This window comes from Rhinopithecus roxellana, chromosome 10 (genome assembly GCF_007565055.1).
Source record: "Rhinopithecus roxellana isolate Shanxi Qingling chromosome 10, ASM756505v1, whole genome shotgun sequence".
NCBI classification, from domain to species: Eukaryota; Metazoa; Chordata; class Mammalia; order Primates; family Cercopithecidae; genus Rhinopithecus; species Rhinopithecus roxellana.
In genome coordinates this window covers 39133236-39149728 of record NC_044558.1, presented here as the reverse complement: position 1 = coordinate 39149728, position 16493 = coordinate 39133236, and the positions used below count along the sequence as shown (strand labels likewise).

The window sequence follows — 16493 nt, the reverse complement described above, 5'->3', positions numbered from 1 at the left end:
CTCACTGTTCATGAGTCTGGTACTCCCTGCTGAACGAGAGGATGCAGGCCAGGCCAATGCCTGCATCTTCAATCTCAGATGAACAGGCATCTCATTAGGAAACAGTGACAGCTCATGCTAAAGCAATTCAAAAGATGAAAAAGGGACTGGGCATGGTGGCTGGTGCCTGTAATCCTAACACTTGGGAGGCCAATGCGGGAGGATCGCTTGAGCCCAGGAATTTGAGGCTGCAGTGAGCTGTGATCATGCCACTGCACTCCAACCTGGTTGACAGAGCAAGACCTTGTCTCAAAAAAGAAAAAATGGTGAAAAGTAGTAATAGCTACTATTTATGGAGTATATCTATAATCAAATATTGCACTGAGCTTATGGCATACATTGTTTTAATTACTTCTTACAGTATCCCATTTTAGGCTGTAGTGAGGTAAAGTTATTACATATCTAGTCAGTAGCAGAACTGAGATTTGCTTCCTCCTCTAGTCTGATTCTGAAATCCATGTTTACTACTATATACTACTTCCAAAGAATAAGTCAAAAGTTCAGTTCTTAATTGGTACCTATGGTAAAAATAGAGTCCAGTCAGCTGACCATATCCTAGACACTCTCACAGAGCCAAGGTAGAGGTTCTTGTGGGCCACAGCAGGGACCCAGGCTTTTTCCGGGGGAGGAGCTGCTCTTCATTGCCCTGTTGTGAAAGGTGTGATGAGAGTGAGGTGACAGGCAGGGAGGGTCCTGAGTGTGCTGGGAGAGGAGGGTGGTTGCAGCCATGTCACCATCCCTACCCTCACATTTTTAATACTCAAATGCAATAAACCACACAGGTCACTGAATCTGCAATGCTGGCTCTGACCAGAACCGCAAAAAGAAAAGACCAAAGACCACTTCTGTGCCCTTGGGGCCCACTGTTCATCTGCATACAGAGCTTAGCAATTTGTTCATGATTAATTTAGCTTCTAACCAGATCTGGGTTACTAATTTCCTGAGGGACCCTGTGTTGATGGTATTCTTCTTCTAGCCTATGAGCGTTAACAGCTCTTTCCAGGGTTAAGTCACCCTGTGTTTCCTCTTAGGTGGCAAAGATGAACTTGTCCAGGCAGGACCTTTACGTCAACTTAATGGCATAGACAAGCAGTTCCCATCAGCTGCTAGGAAAACTTAGAACTCTTATCTACACCGGGCTGGGCTCAGAAATCTCAGCAATGGAAATCACCTTCCAGCCCTTTTGAACAATAACAGGAATGAAAAACAAGATGGGCTTTGATGGGTATTTCCATAAATAGCTTCCCCCCCACGCCCCCCCTCAATGTTTGGGGTAAGGACCCAGGATTGCATGTAAATAACATAGAGCAAAACATGTCAGGGAAAAGTTCATGTGAGTCTTATTGTCTCCCCTTCCCCTACCATGCCCAGGGCTACAGAGGATAAGCAATTTGGTTATTTCCAGCCTCTTCCTTTCCCTCACTAGAAATCCAAGTAATTTATAAGGGCCCAATCCTTGTTTAATCAAAACAGAGCATCTGGAGAGATTTACAAACAGGAAGAAAATTTATGTCTACAAAAGACACGTGTTTCCTGCCTGCAGTATAGCTTAAGGATGGTTTGTGCCAGACAAGTAGGAACCTTGATTCATGTTTAACTCAGTCAGATTATCTCTCTCTTAAAATTAAATAGCAATTCTCCACAGAGGAGAATCTAACCACATGTGATTGCCTGACCAAAAGATTTTTCTGCGTCATCTGGGAAATCTGCCATTCCCAGAGACCAGGAGGCAATTACTTTTTCATACAAAGATCTAGATATAAGGTAGAGTAAGTCTGTAAAGCACTTGTGAGCAATGAAATTGAGAAGCCAACTGTGCTATAACAGATACAGAAACTAATGATTTGAGATAATTTGACCACTTCATCTCTGGTCATGAGGGATAACATAGAACTTTGCTGCACAGATCAAGGAAAACATCCTATTTCTGAATCATTTATGACTCTGAAGAAATTCTAGACAAAATGTCCTTTCTGAGAGTACCCTGTCTCACATAAACTTCTCCAGAAGTAAGATTCATCCTGGACTTCAGGCTGGGAGGGATATGGGAACCCTGTGAAAGTCAAAGACAAAGCAGCCCTGCAAGATGTCATGTCACAAGGGAGTGAAGGACGGAACAAGAAAACTGATGTGATCCAGGAGCCCTGAGGAGTGCAAATTCACACTGGCCAATTAGTGAGCCGGGTTCAGTTGAAGAGCTCCATCAGGCAGCCATCAACACCTGGTCAAAGAGGCATCTTTCCTACTTAGAAGCTAATACTCCAGCACACTCTCTTTCTTTTTGAGACGCCCCAGTGCCATTGAGCCTTGACTCTCAAATTTCTTATGATTAGTCAAATGACCATTTTAATGCAGATACTTACAGAATGTTGGTAATCAACAAGCCAAGAAAATCTCTTTCCATCCAGAAAAGCAATGAGAACTTCCATTAGTCATATGGGTTCATTGGAATAGCATGTTAACTTTCCTTGTAGAGTATATATGAAGTTTTAAATAAAAAACTGAAAATACTATTTACTCATTTTCAGAGATTTAAATTACAATAACCTTGATGAATTCCCCACTGCAATTAGAACACTCTCCAACCTTAAAGAACTGTAAGTATTTAGGACAATTTTAATGGGAGAACTTTATCCTTTTGTGAATGTATTTAAAAATACATGTGATTGTTTTACATAATATGACTTGCTAGAAAATTTTAACTTTACATAAACAATGCTAAAGTACTCTTGAAATATCTTTTAATTGATTCTATCTCTAGCAAATACCAGATAATATTTTTTATTTATGCTGGGTTTCTCTAATATATATATAAAAGAAATACATATATTTCTGTAAGTCATATTCTTTTCTCTTTTTCTAAGCCGTACATACTCTCCCAACATTTATATACTTTATATATTTGTAGATTTTTAGTAGTAGAACTAAAATGGAATTTAGTTGCTGAGCATTTCTGAGAACTTGAACATTTCTGGGTTGCATAAGTCTAGAAATAGATGAATCAAACTGTGCCTAGTAAAGTATGAGATGCATTCACATACATTGCAGCTGACCCTTGAACAACTCAGGGTTAGGGACACCAACCCTTGCACAGTAGAAAACCCACGTAAAACTTTTGACTCCTTAAAAACTTGACTACTAATAGCCTAATGTTGGCCAGACGCCTTACCAATAACATAAACAGTCCATTAACACATATTTTGTATATGTATTCTGTACTGTATTCTTATAAAAGTAAGCTAGAGAAAAGAAAATGTTATTTAAAAAATCCTAAGGAAGAGAAAATATATTTACTATTTATTACGTGGAAGTGTACCATCGTAAAGGTCTTCATCCCTGTCATCTTCACATTGAGGAGGCTGAGGAGGAAGAGAAGATGTTTGTCTTGTTATCTCAGGGGTGGCAGAGGCAGAAGAAAACTCACGTATAAGTGGAGCCACACAGGCAGTGGTCATGCCTGTAATCCCAGCACTTTGGGAGGCCAAGGCAGGCAGGTTACTTGAGGCCAGGTGTTCGAGACCAGCCTGGCCAACATGGTGAAACCCCAGTCTCTACTAAAAATACAAAGATTTGCCGGGCCTGGTGGCACATGCCTGTAATCCCAGCTTCTTGGGAGGCTGAGGCACGAGAATTGCTCTGAACCAGAGGGGCAGGGATTGCAGTGAGCCAAGATTGCACCACTGCACTCCAGCCTGGGAGACAGAGCAAGATTCTGTCTCAACAACAACAACAAAAAGTGGATCCATGCAGTTTAAACCCATTTTGTGCAAGGGTCAACTGTATTTCATTTGTAAATGTTTAATGAATCTTATTTAATTCTAAAGCCCCATAATTTTAGTAAAGAAAAGCTGACTTTCAGCCATTGGGTTGCATATACTGCCTTTTAGATGATAAAATTTAATTAGCTTTTTTGTATCTAAAAAGATAAATAACCTATGTGAGTAATGTCCTAACACTTGGAAAGGAAAATAAACATAGAACCTCATTTCCCTAGCAGTGAGAAATAAGACATACAGCTAAAGGAGACACAGAGGAGTTTGTTTATAAGAAAAACCCTTAGGGTGTTCTGACTCAGGAAACCCCATGTGTGGCTTAGCTGGGCTTCGTGGCATAGGGTCACCCCATACAGCCACAAGCCCAAATAAGCTCCAAAGATCATTGAATCTGCTTCTCTGCCATTCAGACAACATCAACAACAACAGATGACAATCAGCTTATAACTACAGACTCACTGAGCCGGGGCATCTTTCTTCAAGTCAGAAAATTTTGTCCTCATAAGGAGACTACTTAAATCTTTACTTCACTGCAGCTTAAGTCAATTTTCTCTTCTAGCTTCAAATGGGGTCAGTAGGAGTGATCATAATCTCTCCAAAAATGGTTTCCACTCTCTCCGGCTTTTATACAATGATGCTCTATTGGATATTAACAAATTTTCTTCTTATAACATTAGATTGTGAGTTTTCATGAAGTGCAGTTATTATTTTCAGATTCTTTATTTCTCTTTTAAGATGACAGCACAGGACTTTTTTTTATCCCCTAGAGAGTAAATAACGGCACCTAAGTTTCGAGATGCATAGAGGAATTTAACGTTGTCCTCTGGTTACTAAAGCTTCTGATTATTGCCACTGTGGTCAGGGTGGGGGATTCTAGTAAATAATTTTACTCCACACATGATTTTTTATAATGTTTTTTCTCTTTCTAGAGGATTTCATAGCAACAATATCAGGTCAATACCTGAGAAAGCATTTGTAGGCAACCCTTCTCTTATTACAATGTAAGTGACTATAATGCTTTTTGGTTTCTCCATCCTGAAATATAGCATATATTATACTTTTAAATACAATGAATATTCTATATTTGCTTGAGTTTCATCTCAGTCAATCTAAGAGCTCATACAGAAAAGTATATACGCATGCATTTTGCCAGGTTCTAGCTGAACACTGAAATAATATAAAAGATTTTTTTAAAGATCACATTATGATTTGTATCTCCAGATGTGCTAGGTATCTTTAAAATAATCTTGTATAATGCTTTTTATTACCTCTATTTTCCAAGGAATAAAACTGATTTTTAGAGCATTAATGTCAAGTCTGCATAGTCATTCTGAACTTAAACCCGAGTATACTAGAAATATAAATTATTATATACAAATAGATGTCTTTTATAGCAATAGACTCCAGCCTAAATTGATGGTAGGGGGTTTATACTGTTTTGTGCTAAGCCTCTATCTTCATTCATTATTATGCCCAAACATCACATTTATACAAACTGGAATGTAAATCTAGAAAGATAAATAATGTTTTAGAAAGGTGTATATGAGGATTTATATGCCATAAAAGAATAAAATAGGCCAGGTACTGTGACTCATGCCTGTAATTCTAACACTTTGGGAGGCCAGTGCAGGAGGATCACTTGAGCCCAAGAGTTGGAGGTTACAGTGAGCTATGATCACGCCTCTGAAGTCCACCATGGGCAACAGAGCCCTGTCTCAAACAAAATAATAAAACAGAGTTACAACTACAAAGTATAACTAATGTTATGTCTCACATTTAATATAGAAGAATGATGATATATAGTTATAAGTATGAGGCTGGCTCTTAGACAAAAGGCTTCTCTCCAAGGCAGGTTTGGGACACCATCAAACCTGAGGTTGTGAATGAGAAGCCTGAATATAGAGGAGGAGAGTAAGGACAACTGTTAAACGTGACTCTAGGGGCACTTCTCGGCAGATGTTGGTCCTGTGCCAACTGGATTGACGGGCTTTCTGGAACCATGTGTTATTTGTCACAAATGAGCAGGAGTCCCAATTAGCCCTGACAACTGGAAGAAAAAAACTATTCATTGTTTCTGAAATGTTCTGGCAATATTTTGCCAAACTAAGAGTTTTAAAGTATATTGACAGTAAACATTAGCCCTCATTAGAGAGTATTTGCATATTAAGAGGTTGACAAATTACGTTGCCTTTGCTCCTCCTTCTGCAGCCACAGTACTGGTTTTTCATCACTCTTTTGATATGCTAATACTCCCTGAGGAACTAGCAGCGCACCCCCCGGCCCCCCACCATAAGTATCAGAGCTCCTATCCACTATTTGACAGTAGTGGCCACTTTCTCCCTGAAACTCTCCTCTCCTTGCTCCTGCATCTGTTTCCATCTCTTCAAAGCCCGCATTTCTGTGAATGCTTTCCAGGTCCAGTTGGCTACGCACTCCTCATTTCCACCTCTGTAGTCCCCATCCTATCCATACCTCCTGACCTCCACTGCACCAGCCTCTCTGCCAGCCATGACATCTAGATTTTCACCAGTCTGCATGAGGCTGGCCTCCCTCCCTTCACTGTTGGCGGGGTCATCTTCCTTGAAGCACAGCAACCATCTTGTTGCTCCTGCTGTGAAACGTGTGTTCAAGATGCCTATTTACACTAATTCAAACTCCTCACCCTAACATTCACAGCCTAAGGCTACACATTGCCTAAGCCAACCTTCTCAACCAGTTCCCCAAAGCTCTCCTCAATCACCCTAAGTCATAAACCAGACTGACTAAGTTACATTCATGGAACAAAGCTCTTTTCTTATTTCCTTTGCTCCTACAATCCCATTCCCTCACTATGCTTCTTGAAATTCTGTCTTTCAGGGCCCATTTCAAATGCCATTTCTTGAAGTTTTTTATAATCTCTCCCGAACATACGAGAGAGTTCCCTCCTGAGAACCCTAAAACTCCTTATGTGTGTTTATGATACTTCTAACTTATGCACACAAACATGTATATTCATACCTGCCCAGTGTGTGTGTGTATATATATACATATATATATATAGTGTGTGTGTGTGTATATGTACATGTATGTGAACACAATTTTATGCATATGAGTACATGGTATAGCTAAGAGCTAATAAGCTAGTAAGAGGAAAGCTCCATTTTTTCATCATAAGGCCCATATTCCAGCTCTAGCTCTTTCTCTTACTGATTAATCCCAAGAGAAAAGAAGAGCTCAGTGGGTAGGAGGACAGAAGAGGATTTAGGTTTGTTGGGTAACAACTGTATCCCAGGTTCTGTTTCAAATGTTACACATGCATTCGCTCTTTTAATTTTTATGCAAACCCTACCACTAAGCATTATTATCTCAGCTTAACAAATTAGAAAATTGAGGCTCTGGGAGGTAATGAGCTTGCCAAGGTATCTGAGCCTCAATTTGCTCCTCCAAAAGTGAAGAAAATAGTATCTACACTATGAATCTTATAAAGTTGTTGCATGGATCGATTAAGCTTATATATATATATCACACTTGCATATATATATACTTTCTATTTAACAAAGCCCTTACATATATATATATGCGAGAGCTTATATATATATGCAAGGGCTTTGTTAAATAGAAAGTGATATGCTGTTATTTATTTGCTTTATCCAGCTGAATCCAGGCTCCTTTACTGCAGGAACATCTTATCATTCTTCTTCAAACCCCCAGCATCTAGTATAATGCCAGGCCCAAAGTAGTTGCCCAGTGACAGCTTTTTAATAAATCAATATTTAAATCCTCACATACCTACCCTCATACTTTAAACATGGTAGACATTCATGAATATTTGTTGAGTTTAGTTGGACTAGAAGAAAGACTCAGCTAAAAAGCGTATGGCACTCCATGGACAAGGCAGTTCAAATACCACTACACTGAAAACATCTGTAAAACGAAATATTATTTAAGCTCTAATAATATCCCACCTTTTAAAACAATAATTAATTCAAGAAAATTCTAATTTTAGACATATGCAGAATAGCTCATTTCCTCTCCAATAATTTGATGAGTCTCTTGTGTATGTTATGGTGACCAGCAGATATAATAACCTTCAGTAGATATCGATAGACAGACTTCATCTTTCATTAATTAAAGATCTGATTGCCAGTACTTGGAATTACCTTTTTGCCACTCAATGGATATTCTACAGATGTTGGAGGGAGAGGAAACTGTTAAGTGTTCAGTTTACTTGCTTTTCTCCTTAGTAACTATCACTCATATCTCCCTTGCTGTCAGAAATCTTCAATTTTATATAGTACAGATTCCCTACCAGAAGTCTCATACTGTGAGTCAAAACACTTTTGAGGTTTGCCTGAAACCAAGGAATTGGGAATGTTATATAATACAGTATAATCAAAAATTACATAAGTACATTTAATGTATTTGCTCAAATTTTGAACAGATACTCATCTTTCAAATTTTATACTAAGATATTAATTGCTGTTTGGCTTTCTTTTAGACATTTCTATGACAATCCCATCCAGTTTGTTGGGAGATCTGCTTTTCAACATTTACCTGAGCTAAGAACACTGTAAGTTTCTATGTCTCTTATGGATCACTTTCCCTCTACAGGGTTGCTGTGAAAAACCAAATGAATATTATAGGTTGAAGTCCTTTGAAAATGGCAATAAAAATTACCCCTGTCTAGAATCTTCTGCCAGTAATACTCATATACTCCTCCTTCTAGGACTCTGAATAGTGCCTCACAAATAACTGAATTTCCTGATTTAACTGGAACTGCAAACCTGGAGAGTCTGTAAGTACTGAGTAGACTCTTGACTTCGCCCAGAACATACACTGCCACTAGAGCTTGATCAGTCTTAACATCAGTGAGTCAAAATATGTCACTGTGTGATGCCCAAATGAAAGAATTATGTCTGGTTTGTGTTTTAACAGGACTTTAACTGGAGCACAGATCTCATCTCTTCCTCAAACCGTCTGCAATCAGTTACCTAATCTCCAAGTGCTGTGCGTATCAGTAAGGCAATAATGTTGTGTAAACAGGCAACTTCCATTTAGGGGTGAAATGGCAGACATGATTTCAATAATCTCTTTAAAAGAGGAGAAAGTTCTTTCCCTGCAGATCTGTAGGAGGTCAGGCCTCCTTTGCCCTCTTTGGTCCAGACTCTCTGACATGATCCTGATAACAATGGTAATGTACCTTTGTTTTCTAAGTCCCAAACGAGCTCCCACTAGACTTTCAGTTGGCACATGTTTTCTTTCAGAAAAGATATGAACAGGCCAAATCACTTTATTTCCCCCTCTAAAGGCTTTGCAGAGCAGAACAAAATAACATAATGGATCAACCACCCAATATGGATGCCAAAATCAAACATTGAGATATCAGATCCACACAATCCTTGATAAAGGTGATCAAACATTCTTCCAGTACAGTTGTCAGTGCCATGTTCTAATGTTTCCTGTAATGGTTAAACAGCTTGCATATGTTATTTCTATTGACTTGGGACTTTTTTCCTCTGCCTTTCCCATGTGTTATGAAAACAAGTACATGGATTCAAGGAGCCTTGTTTTGACCTTCCATTTTCAGCCTTCTCCCTCAACTTCCACTCAACACAATTATTGTCCTCTCAAGCATTGTAGGGACTTAATAAAAGGACTCTTAATCTTTTGCCATGGCTCTGCACTCACATAGAAGGCACCTGTGGCCGTTGAGTGCCTGTAAATTCGCCATAAGCTTTACTTAGCAGCACTCGGAATATTAAGTAGATGAGCGGGAATGGCTGCTGCTGTGATTCTGCCTTTCCCCAGCCCCAGCCTGCCGTGTCACTTCAGGCTCCAGTTGCTCAATGGGTGTAGTGACACCACTTGGTAGCCTTGGAGTCAGTGATTCACATCTGAAAGAGGGGAGTATAGAGCAAATCTTTCTTCCCCACCCCACCCCATGAAGTACAGCTACAGATAAGAAAACAGAATTAGAGAAGTTAATATGTTAAAGTCACAAGGCAAGAAAGAAGTGAGTTTGAATTCAAATACAACCAGTTTGATTGAATAACTGGGAGGAAGTGTGTATATATCAGGTGGCAGAAATTTGGGAGACCATGTTAGAATTCTGCCTACCACACCCAGAGCAGGTATAATCATCCCCATTTCTCCAGAAAACTGTCTCAGTTATATGATTAGGGTTTTACATACTAGAGCTAGTAAGTAAGGAGCCAGTGTTTAAACTGCCTCTGTCTCTGCTATGTCACACCAAGAGTGGTAACCACTGAGGTCTAGAGTTGCATGAATGGAGGCTCACTGGCAAAATGACTTTAAAAGCAAAGGCTGTGGAGACAGCTTTTCTGGTTCAAATCCAGACTCTATATGCCAGCATGGGATCTTGAGCACATTATTATTCCTCCTGCAGCTCAGTTTCCCAGTTTATAAAAGGGAGATGTAGCCACTTCCTTCAGAGGGTTCTCATGAGAACTGATTAAATGACTACATGTCAAACAGTTACAGCAGTACCTGGGACACCGTAACTCTCAGTCAGTGTTAGCTTTTATTATCTTTCTCACTTCCTTGGAACCATTATTCTTTCCTCAAGTAGGAACTTGAAAAGCCGTCAGGAATACACATAACATTCATAGTAGATCTTGTCATTTTCAAAGCACTTTCACCTATAATAATCATTTCTTCTTCCCAGTGACCCTGCAAAATGGTGTCTTCTCATTTAGGAGACCTGAGAAAGATGCCAGTGCTTAGCCAGTGTATCAACCAAGTAGAATTAGCTGAAGTTGAGACTAGAACCCAGGAGCCTCACCCCTAGTATAAGGTGCTGTATGTTCTCCTGGAGATACAGATCTGAGAGCTCTCCCCCTTCGGCTAAATCTTCCACTGAGTACTTGTTACTTGAGGAAATTTCACTGTACATGCCTAGTTTTGCATCATGTGCATGGGAATTATTTAGCCCATTCTATAGGCTATGTGTAACATTCCCCACTTACTAGCTGGGTCAACTTAGGCAAGTCATTTCATATCGTATGGTTAGAATCATAGTGCCTCCCTCATAAGGTGGCCACAGGGATTAAACCAGATAATACAAATAAAGCTATAAACATGGTAGCTTTATATAAGAAGTGCTTGGCAATGGACAAAACATTCTCTGTTTAATCAATGGTGCTGAGAGAACTGGCTAGCCATATGCAGAAAATTGAAACTGGATCCCTTCCTTACACCTTATACAAAAATTAACTCAAGGTGGATTAAGACTTAAATGTAAAACTCAAAACTATAAAAACTCTAGAAGAAAATCTAGTCAATACCATTCAGGACATAGGCAAGAGCCAAGACTTTATGATGAAATCGCCTAAAGCAATTGCAACAAAAGCAAAAATTGACAAATGGGATCTAATTAATTCGAAGAGCTTCTGCACAGCAAATGAAACTATCATCAGAGCGAACAGACAACTGACAGAATGGGAGAAAATTTTTGCAATCTGTCCATCTGACAAGGGGCTAATATCCAGAATCTACAAGGAACTTAAGCAAATTTACAAGAAAAAAACCCCATTAAAAAGTGGGCCAAGAATATGAACAGACACTTCTCAAAAAAAGACATACGTGCAGCCAACAAACATATGAAAAATAGTTCAGCATCACTGATCATTAGAGAAATGCAAATCAAAACCACAATGAGATACCATCTCACACCAGTCAGAATGGCAATTATTAAAAAGTCAAGAAACAACAAATGCTGGTGAGGTTGCAGAGACATAGGAATGCTTTTACACTGTTGGTAGGAATATAATTTCCAACCATTGTGGAAAATAGTGTGGCAATTCCTTAAATATTTAGAACTGGAAATACCATTTGACCCAGCAATCCCATAACCGGGTATATACCCAAAGGAATAGAAATCATTATATTATAAAGATACATGCACATGTATGTTCACTGAAGCACTATTCACAGTAGCAAAGATATGAAATCAACCCAAATGCCCACCAATGATAGACTGGATAAAGAAAACGTGCTACATATACACCATGGAATACTACGCAGCCATAAGAAGGAATCAGATCATGTCCTTTGCAGGGACATGGATGAAATTGGAAGCCATTATTCTCAGCAAACTAATGCAGGAACAGAAAACCAAAAATCGCAAGTTCTCACTTGTAAGTGGGAGCTGAACAATGAAAACAGATGGACACAGGGAGGGAAACCACACTTACTGGGCCTTGCTGGGGGAAGGTGGGAGGGGAAAAGCATTAAGGAAAAAAGCTAATGCATCCTGGGCTTAATACCTAGGTGATGGGCTGATAGGTGCAGCAGACCACCATGGCACACGTTTACCCATGTAACAAACCTGTACATCCTGCACAAGTACCCCAGAATTTTAAAAAGTAATAATTTTTTTAAAGTGCTTGGTCAGTGTTAGCCATGAAAATCATTAGGTAGAAGGCAACACTATGCCTTTATGTAGAAGGTCTTATGTTCCCTCTATTAAGAGGTAGACAATGAAGGATTATCCCCTTTGCAGTCTGCAGAGATGAGTAAACCAATTATCAGCTTTGATAATATGTGTGTCCATTGTATTATATCCACTACTTATTCAAAAATACATACCATATTAATAATCAGGTATATTTGTGCATAGGTGTGAGGTTTTGGAGGTATTGGTTGGGGGGGTATCTTTCAAACCTTCAGAAAGTTACAAATTTGAGTTTACAGGCAGCTTCATTTGTACTATTTATGTGGAGTAAATGGACTTCATTCCTTTATAAATCCCATTTATTCAATAAATCTAGGATAAAGTGATCAATTATAAGAATAATTTAAAGCCTCTTAGAAAAAGCATGATTTTCCCATTGCATAGTGGTGATCTGATTTTAAGAATTAGAATCAGGCATGAAAATGTGTTAGTTGATTAGCTGATAACTTTTAAAACATGAAACAAAATTATTCTTGTATATCTATGTTACGTTATCTACCAACTTTCTTTTCTTTCAAACTTTCTGCAAATTATGATGGCTTGCTTTAGATTAGTTATATTATACTATAAATATGTCCAGATGTTTTTGTTATTCTGTAATTTGTTGAATTTTGGCTGAAGATTTTCTTAGATTCCATTCCCCCGCCTCCTTCTTGTAGCGATTGATTTCAAAGCTCCTGCTGTTTTGAATTGTTAGTTTTTTTTTTTTAAAGAGTTGATTAGAAAAGAAACAACAATGATTTATCTTAGCTATAGAAATGTAGCAGCTCTTAGAGACAGAGGAACAATTATTTAATTTAATTTGTACTCATTGCAGTAAGATAATAGCTAGAGCATTATGGAGAAGTACTAACAGAATATAAATGAATTCATTAAGTAAATTATTTAAATCAATTAAAGAAGTCTAACAGTTACATTTCAGTCAACATTTGAATCTACTGGTTAATCCAGTAATGCCTGTGACTACCTGCTCCATGTCAGGGCTGTGAAAATGATCAGAGTCTGCCTTTGGGAAATATAGCATCTTGGAGGGAAAAGGAGAGCAAAGCATGTTTCTTTATGATTTATTTGTAACAGATTTCCCCTTTTTGCACCTTCTGTTTTTCAGAGATCTGTCTTACAACCTATTAGAAGATTTACCCAGTTTTTCGGTCTGCCAAAGGCTTCAGAAAATGTAAGTCTAGAAGTCTCTAAGTCATCTAGCAAAAATCAAGAATCAAAACTTGCATTTCTCAGGGTCATTGGTTCATTTACCCTGTAGTTCACTGGGGAGACATGTGATCCTTTTCCTTCTTACACACACAAGGTGTGACTGTGCAGGGTGGTTAGAAAGTTGGGAAACATAGATAATATTATTTTTTCATGAACTGTAGCATAATACCAGTAAAACATTTATTATATATTTGCTTTTTTCTCCCCCTAACTCAGGGTACTAGTGAATTGGGTGTGTTTGGGCTTTGAAATTTTTCTTATTTTAGAAGTACAACCAAACTTACATATCCAATGAGTGGTGTTATTTCTTAATATGTGGGGACTTGGGTTTGTTGGTGTGTTTGTTTCACAATAGTCAACTTTAGGGGAAGGCCATATTTGTCGTATTTAAGGTGCTACAGATGCTACTTATGCCTGAAACCCTTTAGAATTCCTCTCTTAATATTGACTCTGCTACAAAACATCAGCCTTGTTGTTTTGTTCTTGTTTTTGTTTTTTCTTGAGACAGTCTTGCTCTGTCGCCCAGGCTGGAGAGCAATGGCGTGACCTCGGCTCACTCCCACCTCCACCTCATGGGTTCAAGCGATTCTCCTGCCTCAGCCTCCCAAGTAGCTGTGATTACAAGCACCCGCCACCATGCCCAGCTAATTTTTTGCATTTTTAGTAGAGACGAGGTTTCACGTGTTGGCCAGGCTGGTCTCGAACCGCTGACCTCGTGACCTGCCCACCTCGGCCTCCCAAAGTGCTGGGATTACAGGCATGAGCCACCGCATGCGGCCAGACTTGTTGTTTTATAGTCATACTTCAGTTTTGATCAGAACAATATTAACCATCTATCCCTTCACATTTAGTTTTTCTCTCAATGCCTTTGGGTGCTTAAGGGAAAAAAAAAAAAAAAACAAAAAAAATCTATCTGTAAAAGGCAAAGAATTTACCCTCCTGAAGACCCTCAAAGAATCCAAGAAAGACTCAGAAGGCAGCACGAGAAGAGTCCTCCAGTGTTTTGAATGATGATTGCATGTTTGGAATATGGTTTTACGTCCTTCCAAGCAAACTAGCTCCTTTGAAAGAGACAATACTTGAGTGTGTAAATGGTAATGTTCTTTTTTAAACAAACAAAAATCAGTCACTTGATAGATACACTTCACGTGTTCCTTTGATTGAGGGCAGGTAGTCCCTCTATAAAAGTTATCTGAAGTCTGTAATCTTTGAAACCAGTAACTTTGAAATCAATCTTTGGAACCCTGTCATTTCAGTGACCTAAGACATAATGAAATCTACGAAATTAAAGTTGACACTTTCCAGCAGTTGCTTAGCCTCCGATCTCTGTGAGTATCACCTCCCAGTTCGTTCCCCCGCACAGAGCATGGCCTTCCCCTAATGCTTTCTTTTCATTGTGTACTGTTCTGGTTGGACTTTTGTGCATGTATTTGCTATGAAACAGCAAGTATTTTGCTTCTGGTAATTTCCAAGAATAAATCTAAAACTAGTAAGTTTGCAATTATGCTCTCTACCAGTCAGCAGGCAGGAAGTTTTAATGAAGAGGAAGGAGGCTAAGCTGTTGACTAGCCTACTCTGTTTTCTGTCCACAACCTGGAATCAACAGGAAACATTTTACATGCAAAAATGGGATAATCACATAATTCTATCTGCCTGCTTTTTTTCCTGGTTAAGCAGTTTTTCAACGTGTGTCTCAAAGTGCTTAATAATCACCTGGAGGAGACTAAAAAATACAGATTCCAGACCCTTATCTGCCTCATGAGTTAGAATCTCTGGAGTGGGGACTGGGAATCTGCATTTTAACAAGTACACTAAGGTTTGAACACAGCTGTTCTAGGAAACACTTCTGTTGCTCAGGAAACTAAGATTTGTAAATACTTGTATTTAATTCCATTTTATGATTGAAATGTTATATATTAATTTTTTTTAACTTACTAGCAGATTATTTTGTGAAATAACAGTTAAAACTTTTCAATACTGAAACTGGATTTCAACATGATTTTGATGAATGGTGATGATAGGTAATGTTTAAACTATAGTACGTTTGTTAAAAACTGTTCTCTTTTGCTGACTTCTAAAGTTGTTTTTTGTACTTAAGAGACTATACGTTTGGTAAAATAATACTATTCCTCAAAAGACTTTAAATTTACTTTTAAGAGTCACTTTCTCCCAAAAGTTTACCAGAATAATATCTTGTTCTGAATTTCATTGTGTTGCCCTTCTCTTACTTTTGTTTGAAATCTACTTATATAATGTTTTACTTTTAAAAAACAAAAAAAGTGTAAAAGGAAAATACTTTTATTACCTGTCTTATTCACCCAGTTTGATTTCTGGCTGCCCCAAAAGTCAGTTCTATATTAAAAGTCAGGTGGATCACGAGGTCAAGAGCTGGAGACCAGCCTGGCCAACATGGTGAAACCCCATCTCTACTAAAAATACAAAAAATTAGCCGGGCATGGTGGCATGCACCTGTAGTCCCAGCTACTCAGGAGGCTGAGGCAGGAGAATTGCTTGAACCCAGCTGGTGGAGGTTGCAGTGAGCCAAGATCACGCCATTGCACTCCAGCCTGAGTGACAGAGCAAGACTCTGTCAAAAAAAAAAAAAAAAGGCGATCTCTAAAGATACCAAAAGAATGTGACACAGACTCTGAAGAATAATTGTCTGAATCCCCCTGAATTCCTCCTTCCCCTGTGACCTCACATTCAATCATTCACCAAACTGGGTTCAACTCCAATTAATCCTTTCCACTCCTCTACCATAGGCCCTTAATGATTCGTTTGGATCACTGTCATCCTCCCAACCAGTCCTTCTATCATCTCTCTACCCATTCATTTTATTCTTTCTTAAATAAATATCTAATCATGTTATTTTCCTGCTTCAAAAACTTTCTAATTATTTTCCCTGTTGTCTTCAAGATCAGACCAAACTTCCCAGCAACACTCTTCAAAATCTGATTCCAGCCGCCTGGTACAGTGTGATCGCTCCTCAACACACTCCAGGTCCCTGACACATGAGC

General features: G+C 38.7%; 1 protein-coding gene across 1 annotated transcript in view; it reads left to right on the top strand.

Annotated features, from left to right (window-relative positions):
* LGR5 (leucine rich repeat containing G protein-coupled receptor 5) overlaps nt 1-16493 on the top strand; it is a 148311-nt gene that overhangs the window by 119940 nt on the left and 11878 nt on the right. The window contains exons 7-13 of the mRNA XM_010370727.2: nt 2568-2636; nt 4742-4813; nt 8290-8361; nt 8518-8586; nt 8727-8798; nt 13373-13438; nt 14733-14804. Coding sequence (XP_010369029.2) covers nt 2568-2636; nt 4742-4813; nt 8290-8361; nt 8518-8586; nt 8727-8798; nt 13373-13438; nt 14733-14804 — 492 coding nt within the window. The remainder of the gene's footprint in view (nt 1-2567; nt 2637-4741; nt 4814-8289; nt 8362-8517; nt 8587-8726; nt 8799-13372; nt 13439-14732; nt 14805-16493) is intronic.